This window comes from Bombina bombina, chromosome 7 (genome assembly GCF_027579735.1).
Source record: "Bombina bombina isolate aBomBom1 chromosome 7, aBomBom1.pri, whole genome shotgun sequence".
NCBI classification, from domain to species: domain Eukaryota; kingdom Metazoa; phylum Chordata; class Amphibia; order Anura; family Bombinatoridae; genus Bombina; species Bombina bombina.
This window is the reverse complement of record NC_069505.1, coordinates 299,024,940-299,044,918: the sequence shown is the minus strand read 5'-3', so window position 1 is coordinate 299,044,918 and position 19,979 is coordinate 299,024,940. Positions and strand designations below refer to the sequence as shown.

The 19,979-nt window shown below is 37.0% G+C and overlaps 1 protein-coding gene across 2 annotated transcripts in view; it reads right to left on the bottom strand.

The window, feature by feature from the left end:
- The window catches only part of PDZRN3 (PDZ domain containing ring finger 3), a 346,386-nt gene extending 332,167 nt beyond the window's left edge, over positions 1 to 14,219 (bottom strand). For both annotated transcript variants that reach the window (XM_053720879.1, XM_053720880.1), the window contains exon 1: positions 13,420 to 14,219. In XM_053720879.1, the coding sequence (XP_053576854.1) occupies positions 13,420 to 14,133 (714 nt within the window). In that variant the 5' untranslated portion in view covers positions 14,134 to 14,219. The remainder of the gene's footprint in view (positions 1 to 13,419) is intronic.
- Between the last annotated feature and the right edge of the window lie 5,760 nt (positions 14,220 to 19,979).

Genomic DNA, 19,979 nt, shown 5'->3' with positions numbered 1-19,979 from the left:
ATATATATATATATATATATATATATATATATATATATTCTATGTATTATTTAGAATTTTTTACAGTATCTAAAATTATTTTAAATAATTAATATTTTTTTTAATACTTTATATTTAATATTTTAATAATGCACTTTAAGATTACTAAGTTTTCATTTGCGCTAACCCAACACTACATTAGACCTAAAGCGCGAAAACCAAAGCTTGTTACACATATTTTACATTCATATAATGTATGTCATAATGTTAATGTAATATATATATATATATATATATATATATATATATGTATTTAAAATAAAAATAACATTGTCCTGTATGTGAAGAACTAACTGCTGTCGGGCAATAAGGTTTTTTTCTTCTACGCTGTACATTGAAGTCTAAGGGGAGAATTTGTTAGAACCCAAGTTAGCGCTCATCAGCTTTCACTTGTACGCAAACATTTTACTTTCAACTTGTGATATGCACACTAACCCCTGAGCGTAAAAAGATTACTTACAGCAATGTTTCTGAGTGGGATAACCAAACAGTGCACCATTTATAATCTAGCCCACTGGTTTGCAAACTTGCCCTCAGACCTCCCTAACAGGCCACATTTTGAGGATATCTGAACTAGAGCACAGGTGAACCAATTAGCTGATTTGTAAACATGGTTATTTTACCTGCTCTCATACAAGGTAATCCTGAAAACCTGGCCTGTTGGGGAGGCCTGAGCACAGGTTTGAAAACTAGTGCTCTAGCCCAATATGAGGTATACAAATGAATTAAAGTGGATTTAAAGGGTCAGTAAACACATTGCAATCACAAGACATACTACAGCAACACAACAGAAAAAAATGTATCAGCTAAGTCTTAACGTTTAAAACAAATTTGAATCCTTTTTACTGCAAGTATTTTTCAATAGACAAAGTACATCCACCATTTGCCTTAGCTGTAGGAGCTACTCAGGGCTTTAGTCCACAGACAACAAGGCTAGGGACTGTATATATAAAGTTATATTTATAAAGTTAGTATAAAATGCAGTGTTCTACAGGTGTTATCTGATAAATACAATTAGGAACATACATGTAGCAGGTTTAGCCTAGTGACGTTGACAGGGTGCATTAGAAAAACCTTAAAGGATTACTTTCTGTTATAATTTTTAAGCTAAACAACTAACATATTAAAGTTAATAAACATTAATTAAAACCTACTGACCTATATTTTCTCCAAAACAAAGTTTCATAACGTTCTAAAAGTTATATATTTTATTCGCCGATGATGTCACGTTATCCTGCCCACTATTTTCAGCACTGCATGTTCAAAATACTTAAACCAATAACTTTGTGTTTAAAGCGCCATTTTGAAACCTAGGTATTGTAAACGGATTGGTACAGAGCAAAGGATACCCACGGAGTGGGTTTGGAAAACAATTAAATTTGCAGACAAGATTTCTGATATACGGTAGAGATATGTTAATGAAATGCTATTGATAAAAAGTGTATTTGGGGTAGTTAGTTAGTAACAGGCATAGAAAATATTTACTTACAGTGGCCCTTTAATTTTCAAAACTAAATTGCATAAAAATGGAGCAATAATGAAAGATTTTTTAATCACACATAACTAAACATTTTATATAAAAACCTATTGGTGCTTTCTGTCCCTTTAAAAGGACAGTCTACAACAGAATTTTTATTGTTTTAAAATATACATAATCCCTTTATTACTCATTCCCCAGTTTTGCATAACCAACACAGTTATTGTAATATACTTTTTACCTCTGTGATTACCTTGTATCTAAGCATCGTCTGACAGCCCCCTCATCACATAACTGTGACTGTTTATTATCTATTGTCATTGTGTTGTGCTAAATCTTAAATAACTTTCTGTGCCTGAACACAGTGTTATCTATATGGCCCACATGAACTAACAAGTCTTTTGTTGTGAAAATCAATTTAAAAAGCATGTGATTAGAGGCAGCCCTCAAGGGCTTAGAAATTAGCATATGAGCCTACCTAGGTTTAGTTTCAACTAAGAATACCAAGAGAAAAAAAAGCAAATTTGATGATAAAAGTAAATTGGAAAGCTGATTAAAATTGCATGTCCTATCTGAATAATGAAAGTTTAATTTTGACTAGGCTGTCCCTTTAAGTCTCAGATGTCATGACAAGACATTGCATATAGATAAAATGTAGCATCTAACAAACATTAGCTTTTTTCTGTTAAATATATATATATATATTAATTATATTTTTATCTGTTTTACCAATTAAAATATTTATCTGGCATAGTATTGGACAAGTCTGTGCTTCCTGTGAGATTTCAGTACTTCAGTCTGAAAGCATATCTACATTAGCACAGCTGGCAAATTTGATCAAAGCTGTAATATATTACAAGAGTAAAAAACAACTACCCTGGAACTAACAGAGTCACATAGATCAGGTTTGAAAAAGATTTATGTGTTAGTCTAAAACGTGAGCTATAACAACTTGAAAAGAATCCATGCTTTTCTCAGAATGTGCGCAGCCCCTGGAGTTCCATTCTGCAGAAGCAATCAGGGAGATAAATGAGGTACTCACTGACAAACAGGATTTTCGTTGCAAGAGATCTGAGGGGGTATAGAATTCTAATGTACTTGGGCCCTGAACAGGGTCTGTTTCTGCCTTTAGACTGCACTGTACAGTGCTAGATATTAGACATGTGCTTTCGTATTTTAAAGAATTCAAAAAACAAAAATCACTAATGTTGCATAATTCTTTACCTATGTTTGAAAACACAAACCTTGCTGCCCCTTTAATGAGTAAACATTTGGATGATTTGTTCATAAAGGTGATAATTAGAGTATAAAAACTAATCAATAGTGATCCAGTATTGCCCTTCTTAGTTGATTAATTCCTGTATCTGCCAATAAGTATGTAAGCTTTACTTTTTGTTGAAAGAATCACAACCCCATTAAAATAAATACATTTAAAAATAAATCTTGTAGCAGTTGTTCTAGCTACTGCTTTAACTTTATTTACGTTTAAGCTGCTGTCTAGTTGCTCCTTTACTGTAGACAACAGATGATGAAACTACTTTTTTATTAACAAACAAATTACAAGCAACCACATAACCAGATATGATATGAAACAAAATATTTTTTTATTCTTATTTTTTTATGATAAATAATTTATCCAAAACAATTTGTTTGCCTGTATACATCTACTAAATAAGGCTACTAAGTGTCTTTGCACCCCTTTACTAGGGTAATGTATTGCTGGTCTTTTGGGGGTTCCTGCCTATATGATTAAAGTGCTCTAAGCCAAAGAACAAAGAAGTTGTATTTGAAATGAACAATATTGTATTTATCACAGCAAGGTAAATTCCAATATGTTAGACAATATTTTGTATGGCTTTATGTAGTGCAGGAAGATAACTACAGGGGTTTCAGAAGTCTCAATAGAGACATAGGGGCCTATTTATGATGGTGCAAGTGGACATGATCCGATATAGCGTATCATGTCCGCTGCACATCGATAAATGGCGACATTTATCATTGCACCAGCAGTTCTTGTGAACTGCTGGTGCAATACCGCCCCCTGCAGATTCACGGCCAATCGGCCGCTAGCAGGGGGTGTCAATCAACCCGATCGTATTTGATTGGGTTGATTTCAATCCGTCGCCTCAGAGCAGGCGGACAGGTTACGGAGCAGCAGTCTTCAGATACGGGGCATCAAGCTCCATACGGAGCTTTATAAATATGCCCCATTGGGGTAGATTTATCAAGCAGTGGATGCTGCAATCTACCACCATAGTTTCCAGACCATTGCTCCTTAACTCATCCGGACAGCAATCATCCCAATCGGATATGATTGGGATGATTGACACCCCCTGCTAGCTACCGATTGGCCGCAAATGTGCAGGGGGCGGCATTGCACAAGCATTTCACGAGAAATGGTTGTGCAATGATAAATGCCAACAAAGTATATTGTCTGCATTTATCGATGTGCAGCGAAATTTGGGCCATGAAGACTTTTCCCTGGTACCCAGTGAGGTTTAGTTACACTCCTGACACATTTATAGCCAGCAGAAAAACCTTTTTAAAAATTATTTTCAAATAAATTCACTCAGAGTGATAACAACATGGAAGTCAAAATTAAAGGGATAGAAAGGTGAAACCGTGCACCAGTAGTCAAGCTCAGAGAGCTGAGGCACGTGTGTATTGCGTTGGTGAGTACAAGCCACAGCTGACTCTGTTAGACAATGTGGTGTTTAAATACTGGTGCACAGGTCCTCACGGTATATGTGCGTATGCTAATGAAAACCAGTAATAGCTTTTGCTAGAAGCATTTTGGCTAATGGAAGTATATTACAAAAATCACATTTCAATTTTAAACTTTCTGTCCCTTTAAACTTTCATATTTCAGTTTCTAATTTACTTTTATTATCAAATTGACTTCTTTATTATGTCCTCTTTAAAAAGGTAGCTCCTTTTCATTAGATCATACTGAGGCAGCCTAAGGAGTGTGCACATGACTTGAGCACTATTTGGTAGCTGTTTTTACAAGAATGTTTGTAACAATGTTACACATACACATCCCCATTTCAAAATAAGGTGTACCTCATTGAAATATGGGAACCTACTACTATTCATAACCCCACAAAGCAGCATAAATAAGAGACATTTATAGTCACATATATCACACACAGAGATTGTTGCAGAAGAAAGTATGTGCTTGCATTTTTCACCCCACCTCTGGGCTTGTTGTGAGTGTGTTGTATTATATTTCTATTCAAAAAAACAAAACAAAAAAGCTTAATTTTCAGAGATTTCTTAAAGGACCACTAAAGTCAAAATTAAAGTTTCTTGAATTGGATAGAGCACATCATTTTAAACAAATTTCCAATTCACATCCATTATCTAAATATGCCCAATGTTGGTATATGCACATTTTCTGAGGCCACCAGCTCCTATTGAGCATGTACAAGATTCACAGAATATATGTACATTTTGTGATTGGCTGATGGCTGTCACATGATGCAGTGGGAAGAAAAATTGAACTAACTTTGAAATTTATCAGAAAAAAACTGCTACTCATTTGAAATTAAAACAAAATGCTTTTGAATTGTCTATTTATTATAGATTTATTGATTATGCTATTCTGCTGGGTTTAGTGGCCCTAAATGTGATTAAATAACAAAATAAAAAATGTCCTAGGGTTAACAAGCAAATATAAATGATTTTCCTTGATTTTTGGTTGGAGAGCTGAACTTCACAGTGCAATATGTGCCCAGTCACATGATTTAAAGGACGTAGTCTGTTAAAATTATTTTAGAATAAGCAGGAAAATATTCAGATGGCTTAAAGTGTGTAGACATGAACTGTAAGCAAAAACAATTGGAATTATGTGACATGTGTTTTTGAATCTAGCTTGACACATGCACACTCCCAAGCAGATTACCTCCAATAGAGCATGCAAGTAAAGAGACTTTTCAGTTTAAAGGGACATGAAATCCAAAATCTTTCTTTCATGATTTAGATAACACATACAATTGTAAACATTTTTCTAACTTACTTTTATTATAAGTTTAGCTTTATTCTTTTTGGTATCCTTTCTTGAAGGAGCAGCAATGCACTACTGGGAACTAGCTGAACACATTATTAAGCCAATCACGAGAGGCATATATGTGCAGGCACCAATCAGCAGCTAGGTCCCAGCTCCTGAGCTTATCTAGATATGCTTTTCAACAAAGAATACTAAATGAATGAAGCAAATTAGATAAAAGAAGTCAATTGGAAAGTTGTTTAAAAAATGTATGCTCTATCTAAATCATGAAAGAAAAAATTTGGGTTTCATGTCCCTTTAATTCAAATTTAGTTTGTTCTCTTGGCACTCATCATTGAAAGGTATATCTATGTATGTTCAGGAGCAATAATGCATCTTCTGGGAGCTAACTGTTGATTGGTGGCTACACCCATAGGCAAACTTCTCAACTGTCCCTGTTTGAAAGGGACAGTCCCTAATGCTGAACTCTGTCCAGCCGTACCTCTGAAATAGCAATATGTCCCTATTTTCAGAATTTTACTTAGCCCCACCCAGACACGGCCACAAGCCGGACACCACCAGAGGTCATCCAGATTTGCCCATGATTCCGCTAATTATGCACATGTGACCACACCCCCTCCTGACACAGCCCTGTCCACAAAATGTTGACAGCCCCCCCCCTCAATTTCTCAAGTCCCAATACCTAGCCACAAATGTTGTGAGTTATGTATATGCCTTTTGCCATTGGCTCACCAGATGTGTTCAGCTAGCAATGCATTGCTGCTCTTGAGCTGATCATAACTATGTGTTTAACTTTTTTGCACATTATTAGTGAGTAATGCAATAATAAAATGCTCTAACCTACTATTATTTCCCTTTTTAATATGAATTCCACATCCCATTAGATACTTTATATTGAGACCCTTTCTGCAGCAGTATTCTAATGCATCGGGAAACAATTTCCACCCCAGTTTTTAAATGATTTTTCTTGAAATACGTTTCCAAACCTTCCTTCTCCTTTAAAATTAATATTGCCAATTTTGTCATGGGCTATCTTGGCTTTTTGCTAGGTTATATTGGGGTCTGCCATTCTCATACATATTCAATTCACATTTAAAAGAAAACCACACACACAATAATTTCTGGTTTCATAACAAAATGTTAAAACTCTTTTAAAATATGGAGCATGATTACAACTAAAATCCAATGTTAGTTCATGCATCTTTATAAAATTTATAGTAAATTACTTCATAATAATACAAGAACCGAGCTTGTTAGGAAACTATAAAAAAAACTGTAAACAACTCACAAGACAGTCAGTAGCAACAATGTATCAATATATCATGAGGTCCTCATTTTTTATTAGCTGCATCATTTATTTATTTTCTATCTCAGATAAACTGTAGATCTTTGAAAAGCTGAGACATTATTTTGGGAACCCAAGCATCTATAAAATAATTGTGTATGCCACATTAGTATTTAAAGGGACAGTAAACACCAATTTTTATATAACTGCATGCAATAGACACTACTATAAAGAAGAATATGCACAGATACTCATATAAACATCCAGTATAAAAACTGTTTAAAACTTACTTAGAACCTCCCAGTTTAGCAATGTTGATGAGGTAGTCTGGGACACCCACTGAAAGGGGCTGGGTAAACAAGAAGAACAGACTCTCATCCCCTCCCCCCTTCCCTGCATATGAAAAGACAAATAACATAAACAGGAACCTGCAGGAGTCTGTAAACGTGAGTATACATCTGACACTGCGGGGCTTGGTTAGGAGTCTGAAAATCAGCAATATGTTCTTAAAAAATAAGCAAAACTATACATTGTTATAAAAACACTCCCAGGTGGGCTATATTAATAGATCATCTACAAAACATTTCTGCAAAGAAAAATCTAGTGTACAATGTCCCTTTAATGACATGGTACACAGAATGTACGGAGGAAGGGGGGAGAAAAGTATATATATATATATATATATATATATCTATATATATATATATATATATATATATATATATATATATATATATATATATATATATATATATATATATATTGATATATAGCTATAACTGGGCAAAATGTATTATTACCAGTGATGGGATTTTTTTATGGTGTGTTTGGATTTGGTGAAACCCTAGGCAGATGCTTAAAGGGACATTATACACTAGATTTTTCTTTGCATAAATGATTAGTAGATTATCCATTTATATAGCCTATACAGGTAGAAGTATACTGATGTATACCTACTCCAGCTTGCTCCTGTTTGTGTAAAGAGTCTTTTCATAAGCAGAGGAAGGGGGAGGGGCTGCTTGTTTTGGTATACAACCACTTTCAGTGGGTGTTCCAGCTAACCTTTTCAACAGAACTAAACTGGGAGCTTCTAAGTAAGTTTTTAAATGGTTTTACACTGGATTTTTTAAATCAGTATCTGGGCATATTATTCTTTATAGTAGTGTCTATTACATGCAGTTATATTAAAATTGGTACATACTGTCCCTAGTAGATAATCTGGCTTTGCCAAATTTTCTATATCACATTCTCACCTTGGAATTGAGACATCGCACAGTGTCATGATTCGCAGGAAGTAAATCTCTAAAGTAGATATGTTTCTTGCTTATAGCAGGGCTCCAAAAACCCAGGAGCCAAGGAGCCACTGGCTCCTAAATTAAATTTTCCCCTTCCTCTTAAAGGAACAGTCTACTACAGAATTCTTATTCTTTGAAATGGTAGACAATCCCTTTATTATCCATTGCCCAGTTTTGCATAACCCACACTGTTATATTAATATACTTTTTACCTCTGTGATTGCCTTGTATCTGAGCTTCTGCAGACTGCCCCCTTATTTTAGATCTTTTGACAGACTTGCATTTCAGGCAATAAATGTGCTCCACGGTCTTGAGCACAATGTTATCTATATGGCTCACATGAACTAATGCCCTCCAGCAGTGAAAAACTGTTAAATGCATTCAGATAAGCGGTGGCCTTCAAGTGCTTAGAAATTAGCATGTGAGCCTAGGTTTAGCTTTTAAATAAGAATACCAAGAGAGCAAAGCATTTTTTATGATAAAAGTAAATTGGAAAGTTGTTTAAAATTGCATGCCCTATCTGAACTATGAAAGTTTAATTCTGACTAGACTGTCCCTTTAACTTTTTTAAGTTATTCTTCATATATGTATATACAAATATAACTGCCTGGCTACTAACAATATGTCTGGCTCCTAAATTTTTAACAGATTTGTTGACCACTGTCTTGTAGAATACGTATTATCCAAATACTTATCGCTGTCTGCTGAATCTTGAGTTGTAAGCAAAATCTACAATTCAGGCGTATAACTGCACCCAAAACACCAACAGAGTGAGGATAACATGCAGTTAGGTCCTACCACGCTGGCCATGAATCATTTCAATATTCATGTAACATAATATTTTTTAATCCTTATTTTTAATTTGCAGTTAACTTAAGTTTCAATGAACATTAAATACTTTGAGATTGTAAGATAGATAAATGTATTATGTGCATTAAAAAAGAATAAAAACTTGCAATATGCTTTCATTATTTATTTTGTCCCTTTCCCTGTATAAAATGTATGATACATTGTTTCTTTAAGTTTATTTTTGTATAAGAAATAACTGGTTTTGGTCTTTGAAACCTCAACCCATTAAAACGGGCTGAGTTTGCAGGGAAATCAGATATCCCAATGTTATCACTTTCTGTAGAGACACATTTGCTTCCTTATATTATCTATGTCTGTATACAAAAGCCCAATATGTAGAGGGAACAATTGAAAATCAGAATTTTCTTACTTATTTCTCCCAACTCCCATTGGGAGTGTAAATGCTTCTGCTGGATATGTTTGCACAGATTTCTTTAGCCAATACTATAGTGTAGTATTGTATAGACACATTCAGTATAGGTAGGGATACAATAGGCTCAATCCGCTATTTCAAATACTAAAATAAAGGTAAAGGTTATATTTATAAATATACACTCCAGCGGGTAGAAGTGACCATTGGGAAAAAATAAAGGGAAAAAAATGTAGGGTACACTTTCCATTTAATTATTCTAGATTTAAAAACCTGTTCTCCTGATTTTGTATCCCCTGCTTAGGACAATTAGTAACAGTTATAAATGAGCTGATAAAAAGTAACTATTTCAACATTGCTATATTTCACACAGCCATTGCTTTCACAGTGAGTCTATTATATCTGTCCCTAATTGACCTCAACAGAAGAGGTTAGAAAAGGGAAACTTGGCTTTCGACATTACTTTATAGAAACTAAAACTATACACTTATTTATTCTATATTTAAACAGCTACTATAATTAAAAATATACCTCTCAATGTTATTATTGGTCTAATCTTTGAGATGAATATATCATTATATCTAGCATTTATCTACAATTTAATGACACTTTAAATCTATGTAAGACATAAATCTCCTCCTCAAATATAAAAAAAACCCTTTCATCTAAATTATATGAAAATACCACAGAAAAAAAAAATAACTTCTTACAGAGGGATTAATTTAATCTGACAAAGATCTGTTTGTCTGAACATATATCTGGTCCCAGTTGATTAAAGAAGCTGATGGAAAAAGGTGCTGTCACCCAAGAGTTACTGCTAAAAATAAAAAGTGCTGAATTTGGCAAGCGAGCTTCACAGTGCGCAGAATAAAAACATAGTTTATGGTCTGGAAAAATAAATAAATTTATTTTTTCCCTTTAATGTTGAATAAAAAACACTGTAAATATGCTATTGAAATGCATTCTGCATAATGCACAGCTCAAAAGATAATGTAGTCAGTTAATAGATTTAAAGCAACATTAAACAAAAATCGAATTTCCCATAAAATTAATATTTATGCATAGTAAAACATCTGTATTATATTTTAATTATTTACTTTTGTTTGCTTTTCAGTTTAAAGTGACATGAAACCCCACATTTTATTTCATGATTCAGATAGAGAATACAATTTTAAACAACTTTCTAATTTACTTCTATTAACTAATTTGCTTCATTCTTTAGATATGCTTTGTGGAAGAAATAGCAATGCACAGGGGTGAGCCAATCACATGAGGCATCTATGTGCAGCCACCAATCAGCAGCTAGTGAGCCTATTTATGTATGCTTTTAAACAATGGGTATCAAGAGAATGAAGCAAATTAGAGATCTGTAAATAGATATGAAAAAGTTGTCCAGTTGAAGTGGCAATAAATATATTTAAGATTTTAAAGAATGCCTGATTTATATGTAAATACTTGTATGGGTTATTAAAGGTACTTTAAATTCCTTTAGTATCTATGTATACGTTAAAGTTCTGCAAAGATCTATATAAAAAAAGGCATAGATATAAACTGTCATTTTATCTGAATGTGCATTTTTTGCAATCTAAGAACATAAGCCTTGAAATGCCTTAGCTGTGTTTATCTTATCTTCTCTACTGTGACTGATTAGAGACAGGGTACAAATAACCTCCTGCACAGTTCAAGCAATAAATGGGTAACATTTTGCAGAGTTCAGCACCAGTCTCTCTAATGTGTACTGGAAAAAAAAAATACAACTTTTGCATTAAAAAACAGGAATACTTATTATACAAAGTAGATTACAAAACTTTCTTTGCTTTTAAACTAAGCACAAAACATTTGAACACTCTGTGTTATTTGTTGCTGCAGATCATAGAGGGTTAATTAACACTAGCCCTTCCAATATCAAATATTTCTTAAACTGTGTTTTGGTGAACTAATTCTAGTGGGCATTTGGTATATACAAAAGAGGTCCTATTAGTATTTATTGGGGTTAAACCACTAGCCATGTTTTAACAGAACATATATGGTGATTTTTTTGTACACTTCAGCAAGTCTGGGTAATGGAATGCAGATTTAACTATTTCACTCTCATATAAAAATAGCAAGTAACTGAAAGGGATTGTGCTACAACAGTATGTAATTGCTAGTTACACACTGAGTGCCAGTGAGCCCTTTCAAACAATCTGTAGGTTTACATGAAACTGTGCTCTCTGACAATTGTTAGCATTTTTTTGTTTCTCTCTGCTTTTGTACATTCTCCAAATTAGCAGCTCCATGACAATATAAGTGTAAAAAACAATATATGTAAATACAGACCCAGAAACATACATACACAATAGATATGTACAGAAAGTACCATAATAATCATTATGCTATTTTTGTGTTGCACATGGGATATGTAATGGAGATGTATGGAAATGGGAAGTGGGGCAGAAAAAGTGACTAGAGGGCTAAACTTGCTCCTTATGTTGGGACAACTCAGTTGTATACTAATGTGTTAGTCTTCTTTAGTAATTAAGTGGTTAAACAAACTATTATTATTGTCTAGATACAAACAAGTAGAACTATTTTTTTAAAAAAATAGGATTTTCCTACAATAAATCATATTCTATTGTTTTAGCTCAGTTATAATTTGGCAGACAAAGTACTAGTATAAGTCTAGATAACTTCCTCTATTATTTCCTAGAGGAGATTCATGTTTTAGAATGAACAGATAAGGAGGATTTCTGCCCTTTTTGAATTAGAAGCACTACAGTGCAGATATGTTCAGGCAGCAAAAGGTTCCTTTTGCTTTTTTTGGTTGTTATTATAAGCAGATCCCTTTGATTATACTTTAAAAACAGACCCTGCCTAGGGAAGTTGCTGTAAATATTTGTCCCTTGCTCAGACCCCACTGGCTGACTGAGTATGCAGCTGACAGACATATCTGTAGGCAAGTGAGAAAATGTGTTTCAAAATAATCCTGACCACTTCAGCAACCCCTCCAAACCAAATTCTGGGAAAATAAGGGGGAGGGTAAATATAATTATGTAATAAAACACATACAAAAACAAGGAGGTCTTCATGCAAGAACTTCAAAAACAAAGAACACTTTTATTTTGCATTTAAGTTGTAAATTTGTATTACACTGAAAAAAAAACAAAAAACAAATAACAGACAAAATATTTTGTTTTAAAAAACCACAAAGTGAAATGTTATTTTTGTCAGTCTGATAATAAACCAGAGAATAGTAATTATGTTTTCATTAAGTAATCTCCTTAATTGCTGTACACAGTACAAAACGTCATATATCCTATATGTATGCAGTTAACCCCACCACTGCCAGATAATACACAGTGATATATGAGCTCATTTGCCAGATGCAGCATTTAAAAGTACTACGTTTTTTTTCTATATGTTTTTTTTTTTTTTGACAATTCATAAGAATTTCCCTCCCCTGGAGCCTGACTCTAGGATATAACATTCTTACACTGAATGTGACATCCTTGCATTTAAAAAAAATAAACGACATATTTAACCCCATCCTTGCTGGAACCGCCTGATGTTTGGGCAGATTGAGACATTCTGTGTCAGAACTTGAATAGACTTACTTGCTTGATAAAGGGAAATTAATTCTTGCAGACATAAGGAATGTCTGAGTAAGAAGCTGATTTTGTTTAACTCCTTGGCTGCTGAGAAGGCTACAACACCCTCTCTGGCAGACAATAGGTTAATCCTGGTTCCAAATGATCTGCTTTAGTGATGGAAACAAACTTTTGATGTGAAGTTACAGATGGGTGCGTAAGAGGGATCGTTTGGATATCTCAAACCAAATACTTTATTTTTGGATACCAAGTTGTTAAAAGAATGCAGTACTGTGATGGCAGCTGTGTGAGTGAGACCAGAATATTACAAAAGCATGAAGAACTAACATATATGTCATCCTGGTGAGGTGAACACATTACCACGCATCAGTTTTAACAGACTTAATTAGAACTGTCTGCCTCCTTCTTGGCTGATGCGTTTTCTGAAGGTCACACTATGCCAACCAGCCCTAGTAAACACAGCCTTCTAAGGAGCTGTAACACAATTAACTCTTTGAGTGCCCCTTACCTTGCATGGAGATGCAACAGCTTTAGTGAGGGAGTCCAACCTGGCACTATACTCCGTGAACTTCTTCTGATATCTGAGTGCTGTCATTTGCAGCTCATTCTGAACTGCAGAGAGCTGGGACAATAAAGACTTCTCTCTTTTGCTGGACCTCACAGCTCTTTTCTTGAGCTCTGTCTCCAGGCTTGAGATCTTGCCCTGCAGGGCACTATTTTGCCCCTTGATGGCCTTAAGGCAACAATGATCCCCCAGTTTATGTTCCCTGAAGGTCAACATGAGCCCACAGCCTTTCTGGCAGATGCCAACTGCTCTGTACTCACAGGACTCCCTCATGTGCCCATCCATGTCCTTGAGGTTAAGCACCTCATTGCAGCCCTTGTTCCTACACTTAGCTGGGGAGTAATCACACATCTCTGCGTGTTCCCCCAAGTTCTGCAGCTTGACCACTTTGTCACAGCCTCTGGAGTAATTGTCACACTTAATGTCAAGCTTCAGGATCAGACTCTTAAGTGGCAGCACGTGGTTAAGCTCCTTGGCAGAGATCCGCTGGCATTTGACTGGACAGCTGCCCTGCTGCACCACCCAGGGTAGAACACAGCCAGCACAGAAGACATGTCCGCAAGGGGTGGTCAGTGGATCCTCCAGGACCCTGTTGCACAAGTTGCATTTAAAATCTGGGTCCACGTCCCCGCTGAAACGATCTAATTCAAAACCCATGATGCTGCCCCTGGCTGTGGAAGTCCTTGCTGGGCATTGGGAGATCCCAGACTAGCTGACTGCAAACTGTCTACTGACTCAACCCAGAGCAGGAGCTGTGGGGGCGGGGGGCAGCCTGCACCATCTGTAAAGGAGGTAGAAGGAAGGAGTGGCCTGTGTGAGGCTAGGGAGGCAGGGGAGAAGTGGAAACCCCATGCACTATAGTAATGCAACCTCTGTGCTTATACCTTATAGCCAGTGTTCCATTGTAGCCAAAAAGCGTTCCATAGCCAGTGTCCCTTAGTCATGCAGAAACCCAAGGTAAGCAGGGTCCCAAAATCAAGCAAAGTACCGTGTGCAAGCAGGATCCCATCAACATAAGTATCCATTGTACAAACAGTGTGTCATGTGCAAATCACATAGCAACACTGTCCCATGTGCAAACAGTGTCTCAAGTAAACAGTGCCCCATACAGTAATCGCATGTGCAATTCATTTCAAATATATCAGCAACGTCTTGTGCAATAGCTGCACCCAATATGTAAGTCATGCACAAGCAATATCACATGCAGAGCTGTCAAGTCAAACTATGATACAACATGACACAATATTTCAATTTTCTTCTTCAGATTGCACTGCGAATCAGTAAAATCACACTATTAAATAAAATCAGATCGTGTAGATATTTTCATTTGTCAACACCAAGTTCAAATCTCTCATTTAACGATGTAATGTGCCTCTTTCACATTAAAATCACTATGTTAAAAATGTCAAATAACCTTACAAAGTTAACTTTAATAAACTAAATTTCCTTTGTATATACATAATTCTTTTTTCTAAATTCAGCTATGTTAAATGCAAAATAGATTTTTTTTTAAGAAAAAGATAATTCTTTAAAACCTTTTCGATAAATAATGTCATATTAGTTATAATAAAATATTTAAATTTTCACAATGAAACTTTGCAAACTAACTTTTATTGATGTATTAAGATTTTTTCCTTCTGTTTTTTTCTTCAACACAAATGTTTATTTACTAATAGAAGATCAGATATTATTTTGAACTATATGTAAGGAATATATGTTAAATTAACATAATCTTCCTCTAGAATACAAATATAAATGAGGGTCCAATCAGATTGTATACTGTAGTAGACTGATTGCTTTCTGTGACTTCAGCAAATATAAAAATGAATGTTTACTGTGAACTGTTTTTAAACCTGTCAAGTTTACCCATATGCCAGAAGTGTCCTGTGTATGTGAGTCTCATGTGCAATGTTCCATATATAAACATATCAGTCTCTTATGTGCAGTGTGTCATTCAGAAAAAGACCATTGTCCTAAGTACCAGCAATTTTCTATGTGAAAGAAATGTCCAGTGTACACTACATTCCATGTACAAGCACTGTATCGTCTGCAAGTACTGTCACATCTTCAAGAACAGTGTCACATCATGTGAGATAGGTAGTGCCCTATATATATATATATATATATATATATGTAAATATATATATATATATATATATATATATACAGTGTCACTTGGAACAGCAATTTCCCATGATGCAAGAAGTATCTATGAGTGGGTGGTGCACCCTTTGCAAGTTGTACATGCAGTGTAGTACTGCCCCTCATACACACAGTGTCCTATATGCAAGCTGTGCCACATAAGTACTGCCCCTCATGCACACAGTGTCCTATATACAGGCTGTGCCACATAAGTAATGCCCCTCATACACACAGTGTCCTATATGCAAGCTGTGCCACATAAGTACTGCCCCTCATACACACAGTGTCCTATAATCAAACTGTGCCACATAAGTACTGCCCCTCATACACACAGTGACCTATATGCAAGTTGTGCTACTTAGTACTGCCCCTCATACACACAATGTGTTATATAAGCAAACTGTGCTACATAAGTACTGCCCCTGATACACACAGTGTCTCATATGCAAGCTGTGCCACATAAGTACTGCCACTCATACACACAGTGTCCAATATACAAGCTGTGCCACATAAGTACAGCCCCTCATACACACAGTGTCCCATATGCAAGCTGTGCCACATAAGTACTGCCCCTCATACACACAGTGTCCTATATGCAAGCTGTGCCACATAAGTATTGCCCCTCATACACACAGTATCCTATATACAAGCTGTGCCACATAAGTACTAGCCCTCATACACACAGTGTCCTATATGCAAGCTGTGCCACATAAGTATTGCCCCTCATATACACAGTGTTCTATATACAGGGAGTGCAGAATTATTAGGCAAATGAGTATTTTGACCACATCATCCTCTTTATGCATGTTGTCTTACTCCAAGCTGTATAGGCTCGAAAGCCTACTACCAATTAAGCATATTAGGTGATGTGTATCTGTGTAATGAGAAGGGGTGTGGTCTAATGACATCAACACCCTATATCAGGTGTGCATAATTATTAGGCAACTTCCTTTCCTTTGGCAAAATGGGTCAAAAGAAGGACTTGACAGGCTCAGAAAAGTCAAAAATAGTGAGATATCTTGCAGAGGGATGCAGCACTCTTAAAATTGCAAAGCTTCTGAAGCGTGATCATCGAACAATCAAGCGTTTCATTCAAAATAGTCAACAGGGTCGCAAGAAGCGTGTGGAAAAACCAAGGCGCAAAATAACTGCCCATGAACTGAGAAAAGTCAAGCGTGCAGCTGCCAAGATGCCACTTGCCACCAGTTTGGCCATATTTCAGAGCTGCAACATCACTGGAGTGCCCAAAAGCACAAGGTGTGCAATACTCAGAGACATGGCCAAGGTAAGAAAGGCTGAAAGACGACCACCACTGAACAAGACACACAAGCTGAAACGTCAAGACTGGGCCAAGAAATATCTCAAGACTGATTTTTCTAAGGTTTTATGGACTGATGAAATGAGAGTGAGTCTTGATGGGCCAGATGGATGGGCCCGTGGCTGGATTGGTAAAGGGCAGAGAGCTCCAGTCCGACTCAGACGCCAGCAAGGTGGAGGTGGAGTACTGGTTTGGGCTGGTATCATCAAAGATGAGCTTGTGGGGCCTTTTCGGGTTGAGGATGGAGTCAAGCTCAACTCCCAGTCCTACTGCCAGTTTCTGGAAGACACCTTCTTCAAGCAGTGGTACAGGAAGAAGTCTGCATCCTTCAAGAAAAACATGATTTTCATGCAGGACAATGCTCCATCACACGCGTCCAAGTACTCCACAGCGTGGCTGGCAAGAAAGGGTATAAAAGAAGAAAATCTAATGACATGGCCTCCTTGTTCACCTGATCTGAACCCCATTGAGAACCTGTGGTCCATCATCAAATGTGAGATTTACAAGGAGTGAAAACAGTACACCTCTCTGAACAGTGTCTGGGAGGCTGTGGTTGCTGCTGCACGCAATGTTGATGGTGAACAGATCAAAACACTGACAGAATCCATGGATGGCAGGCTTTTGAGTGTCCTTGCAAAGAAAGGTGGCTATATTGGTCACTGATTTGTTTTTGTTTTGTTTTTGAATGTCAGAAATGTATATTTGTGAATGTTGAGATGTTATATTGGTTTCACTGGTAAAAATAAATAATTTAAATGGGTATATATTTGTTTTTTGTTAAGTTGCCTAATAATTATGCACAGTAATAGTCACCTGCACACACAGATATCCCCCTAAAATAGCTATAACTAAAAACAAACTAAAAACTACTTCCAAAACTATTCAGCTTTGATATTAATGAGTTTTTTGGGTTCATTGAGAACATGGTTGTTGTTCAATAATAAAATTAATCCTCAAAAATACAACTTGCCTAATAATTCTGCACTCCCTGTACAAGCTGTGCCACATAAGTACTGCCCCTCATACACACAGTGTCCTATATACAAGCTGTGCCACATAAGTACTGCCCCTCATACACACAGTGTCCTATATACAAGCTGTGCCACATAAGTACTGCCCCTCATACACACAGTGTCCTATATGCAAGCTATGCCACATAAGTACTGCCCCTCATACACACAGTGACCTATATGCAAATTGGGCCACATAAGTACTGCCCCTCATACACACAGTGTCCTATATGCAAATTGGGCCACATAAGTACTGCCCCTCATACACACAGTGTCCTATATGCAAGCTGTGCCACATAAGTATAGCCCCTCATACACACAGGGTCCTATATACAAGCTGTGCCACATAAGTACTGCCCCTCATACACACAGTTTCCTATATGCAAGCTGTGCCACATAAGTATTGCCCCTCATACACACAGTGTCCTATATGCAAGCTGTGCCACATAAGTATTGCCCCTCATACACACAGTGTCCTATATACAAGCTGTGCCACATAAGTACTGCCCCTCATACACACAGTGTCCTATATGCAAGCTGTGCCACATAAGTATTGCCCCTCATACACACAGTGTCCTATATACAAGCTGTGCCACATAAGTACTGCCCCTCATACACACAGTGTCCTATATACAAGCTGTGCCACATAAGTACTGCCCCTCATACACACAGTGTCCTATATGCAAACTGTGCCAACTAAGTATTGCCCCTCATACACACAGTGTCCTATATACAAGCTGTGCCACATAAGTACTGCCCCTCATACACACAGTGTCCTATATGCAAACTGTGCCACATAAGTACTGCCCCTCATACACACAGTGTCCTATATTATTATTATCGGTTATTTGTAGAGCGCCAACATATTCTGCAGCGCTAAGCTGTGCCACTTAGTGCTGCCCCTCATACACACAATGTGTTATATATTCAAGCTGTGCTACATAAGTACTGCCCCTCATACACACAGTGTCTCATATGCAAGCTGTGCCACATAAGTACTGCCCCTCATACACACAGTGTCCTATATGCAAGCTGTGCCACATAAGTACTGCGCCTCATACACACAGTGTCCCATATGCAAGCTGTGCCACATAAGTACTGCCCCTCCTACACACAGTGTCCTATATGCAAGCTGTGCCACATAAGTACTGCCCCTCATACACACAGTGTCCTATATGCAAGCTGTGCCACATAAGTATTGCCCCTCGTACACACAGTGTCCTATATACAAGCTGTGCCACATAAGTACTGCCCCTCATACACACAGTGTCCTCTATGCAAGCTGTGCCACATAAGTACTGCCCCTCGTACACACAGTGTCCTATATACAAGCTGTGCCACATAAGTACTGCCCCTCTTACACACAGTGTCCTATATGCAAGCTGTGCCACATAAGTGCTGCCCCTCATACACACAGTGTCCTATATGCAAGCTGTGCCACATAAGTACTGCCCCTCATACACACAGTGTCCTATATGCAAGCTGTGCCACATAAGTACTGCCCCTCATACACACAGTGTCAAATTTACAAGCTGTGCAACTTAAGTACTGCCCCTCATACACACAGTGTCCTATATACAAGCTGTGATACTTAAGTACTGCCCCTCTTACACACAGTGTCCTATATGCAAGCTGTGCCACATAAGTGCTGCCCCTCATACACACAGTGACCTATATGCAAGCTGTGCCACATAAGTACTGCCCCTCATACACACAGTGTCCTATATGCAAGCTGTGCCACATAAGTACTGCCCCTCATACACACAGTGTCCTATTTACAAGCTGTGCAACTTAAGTACTGCCCCTCATACACACAGTGTCCTATATACAAGCTGTGCTACTTAAGTACTGCCCCTCATACACACAGTGTCCTATATACAAGCTGTGTCACATAAGTACTGCCCCTCATACACACAGTGTCCTATATGCAAATTGGGCCACATAAGTACTGCCCCTCATACACACCGTGTCCTATATGCAAGCTGTGCCACATAACTACTGCCCCTCATACACACAGTGTCCTATATGCAAGC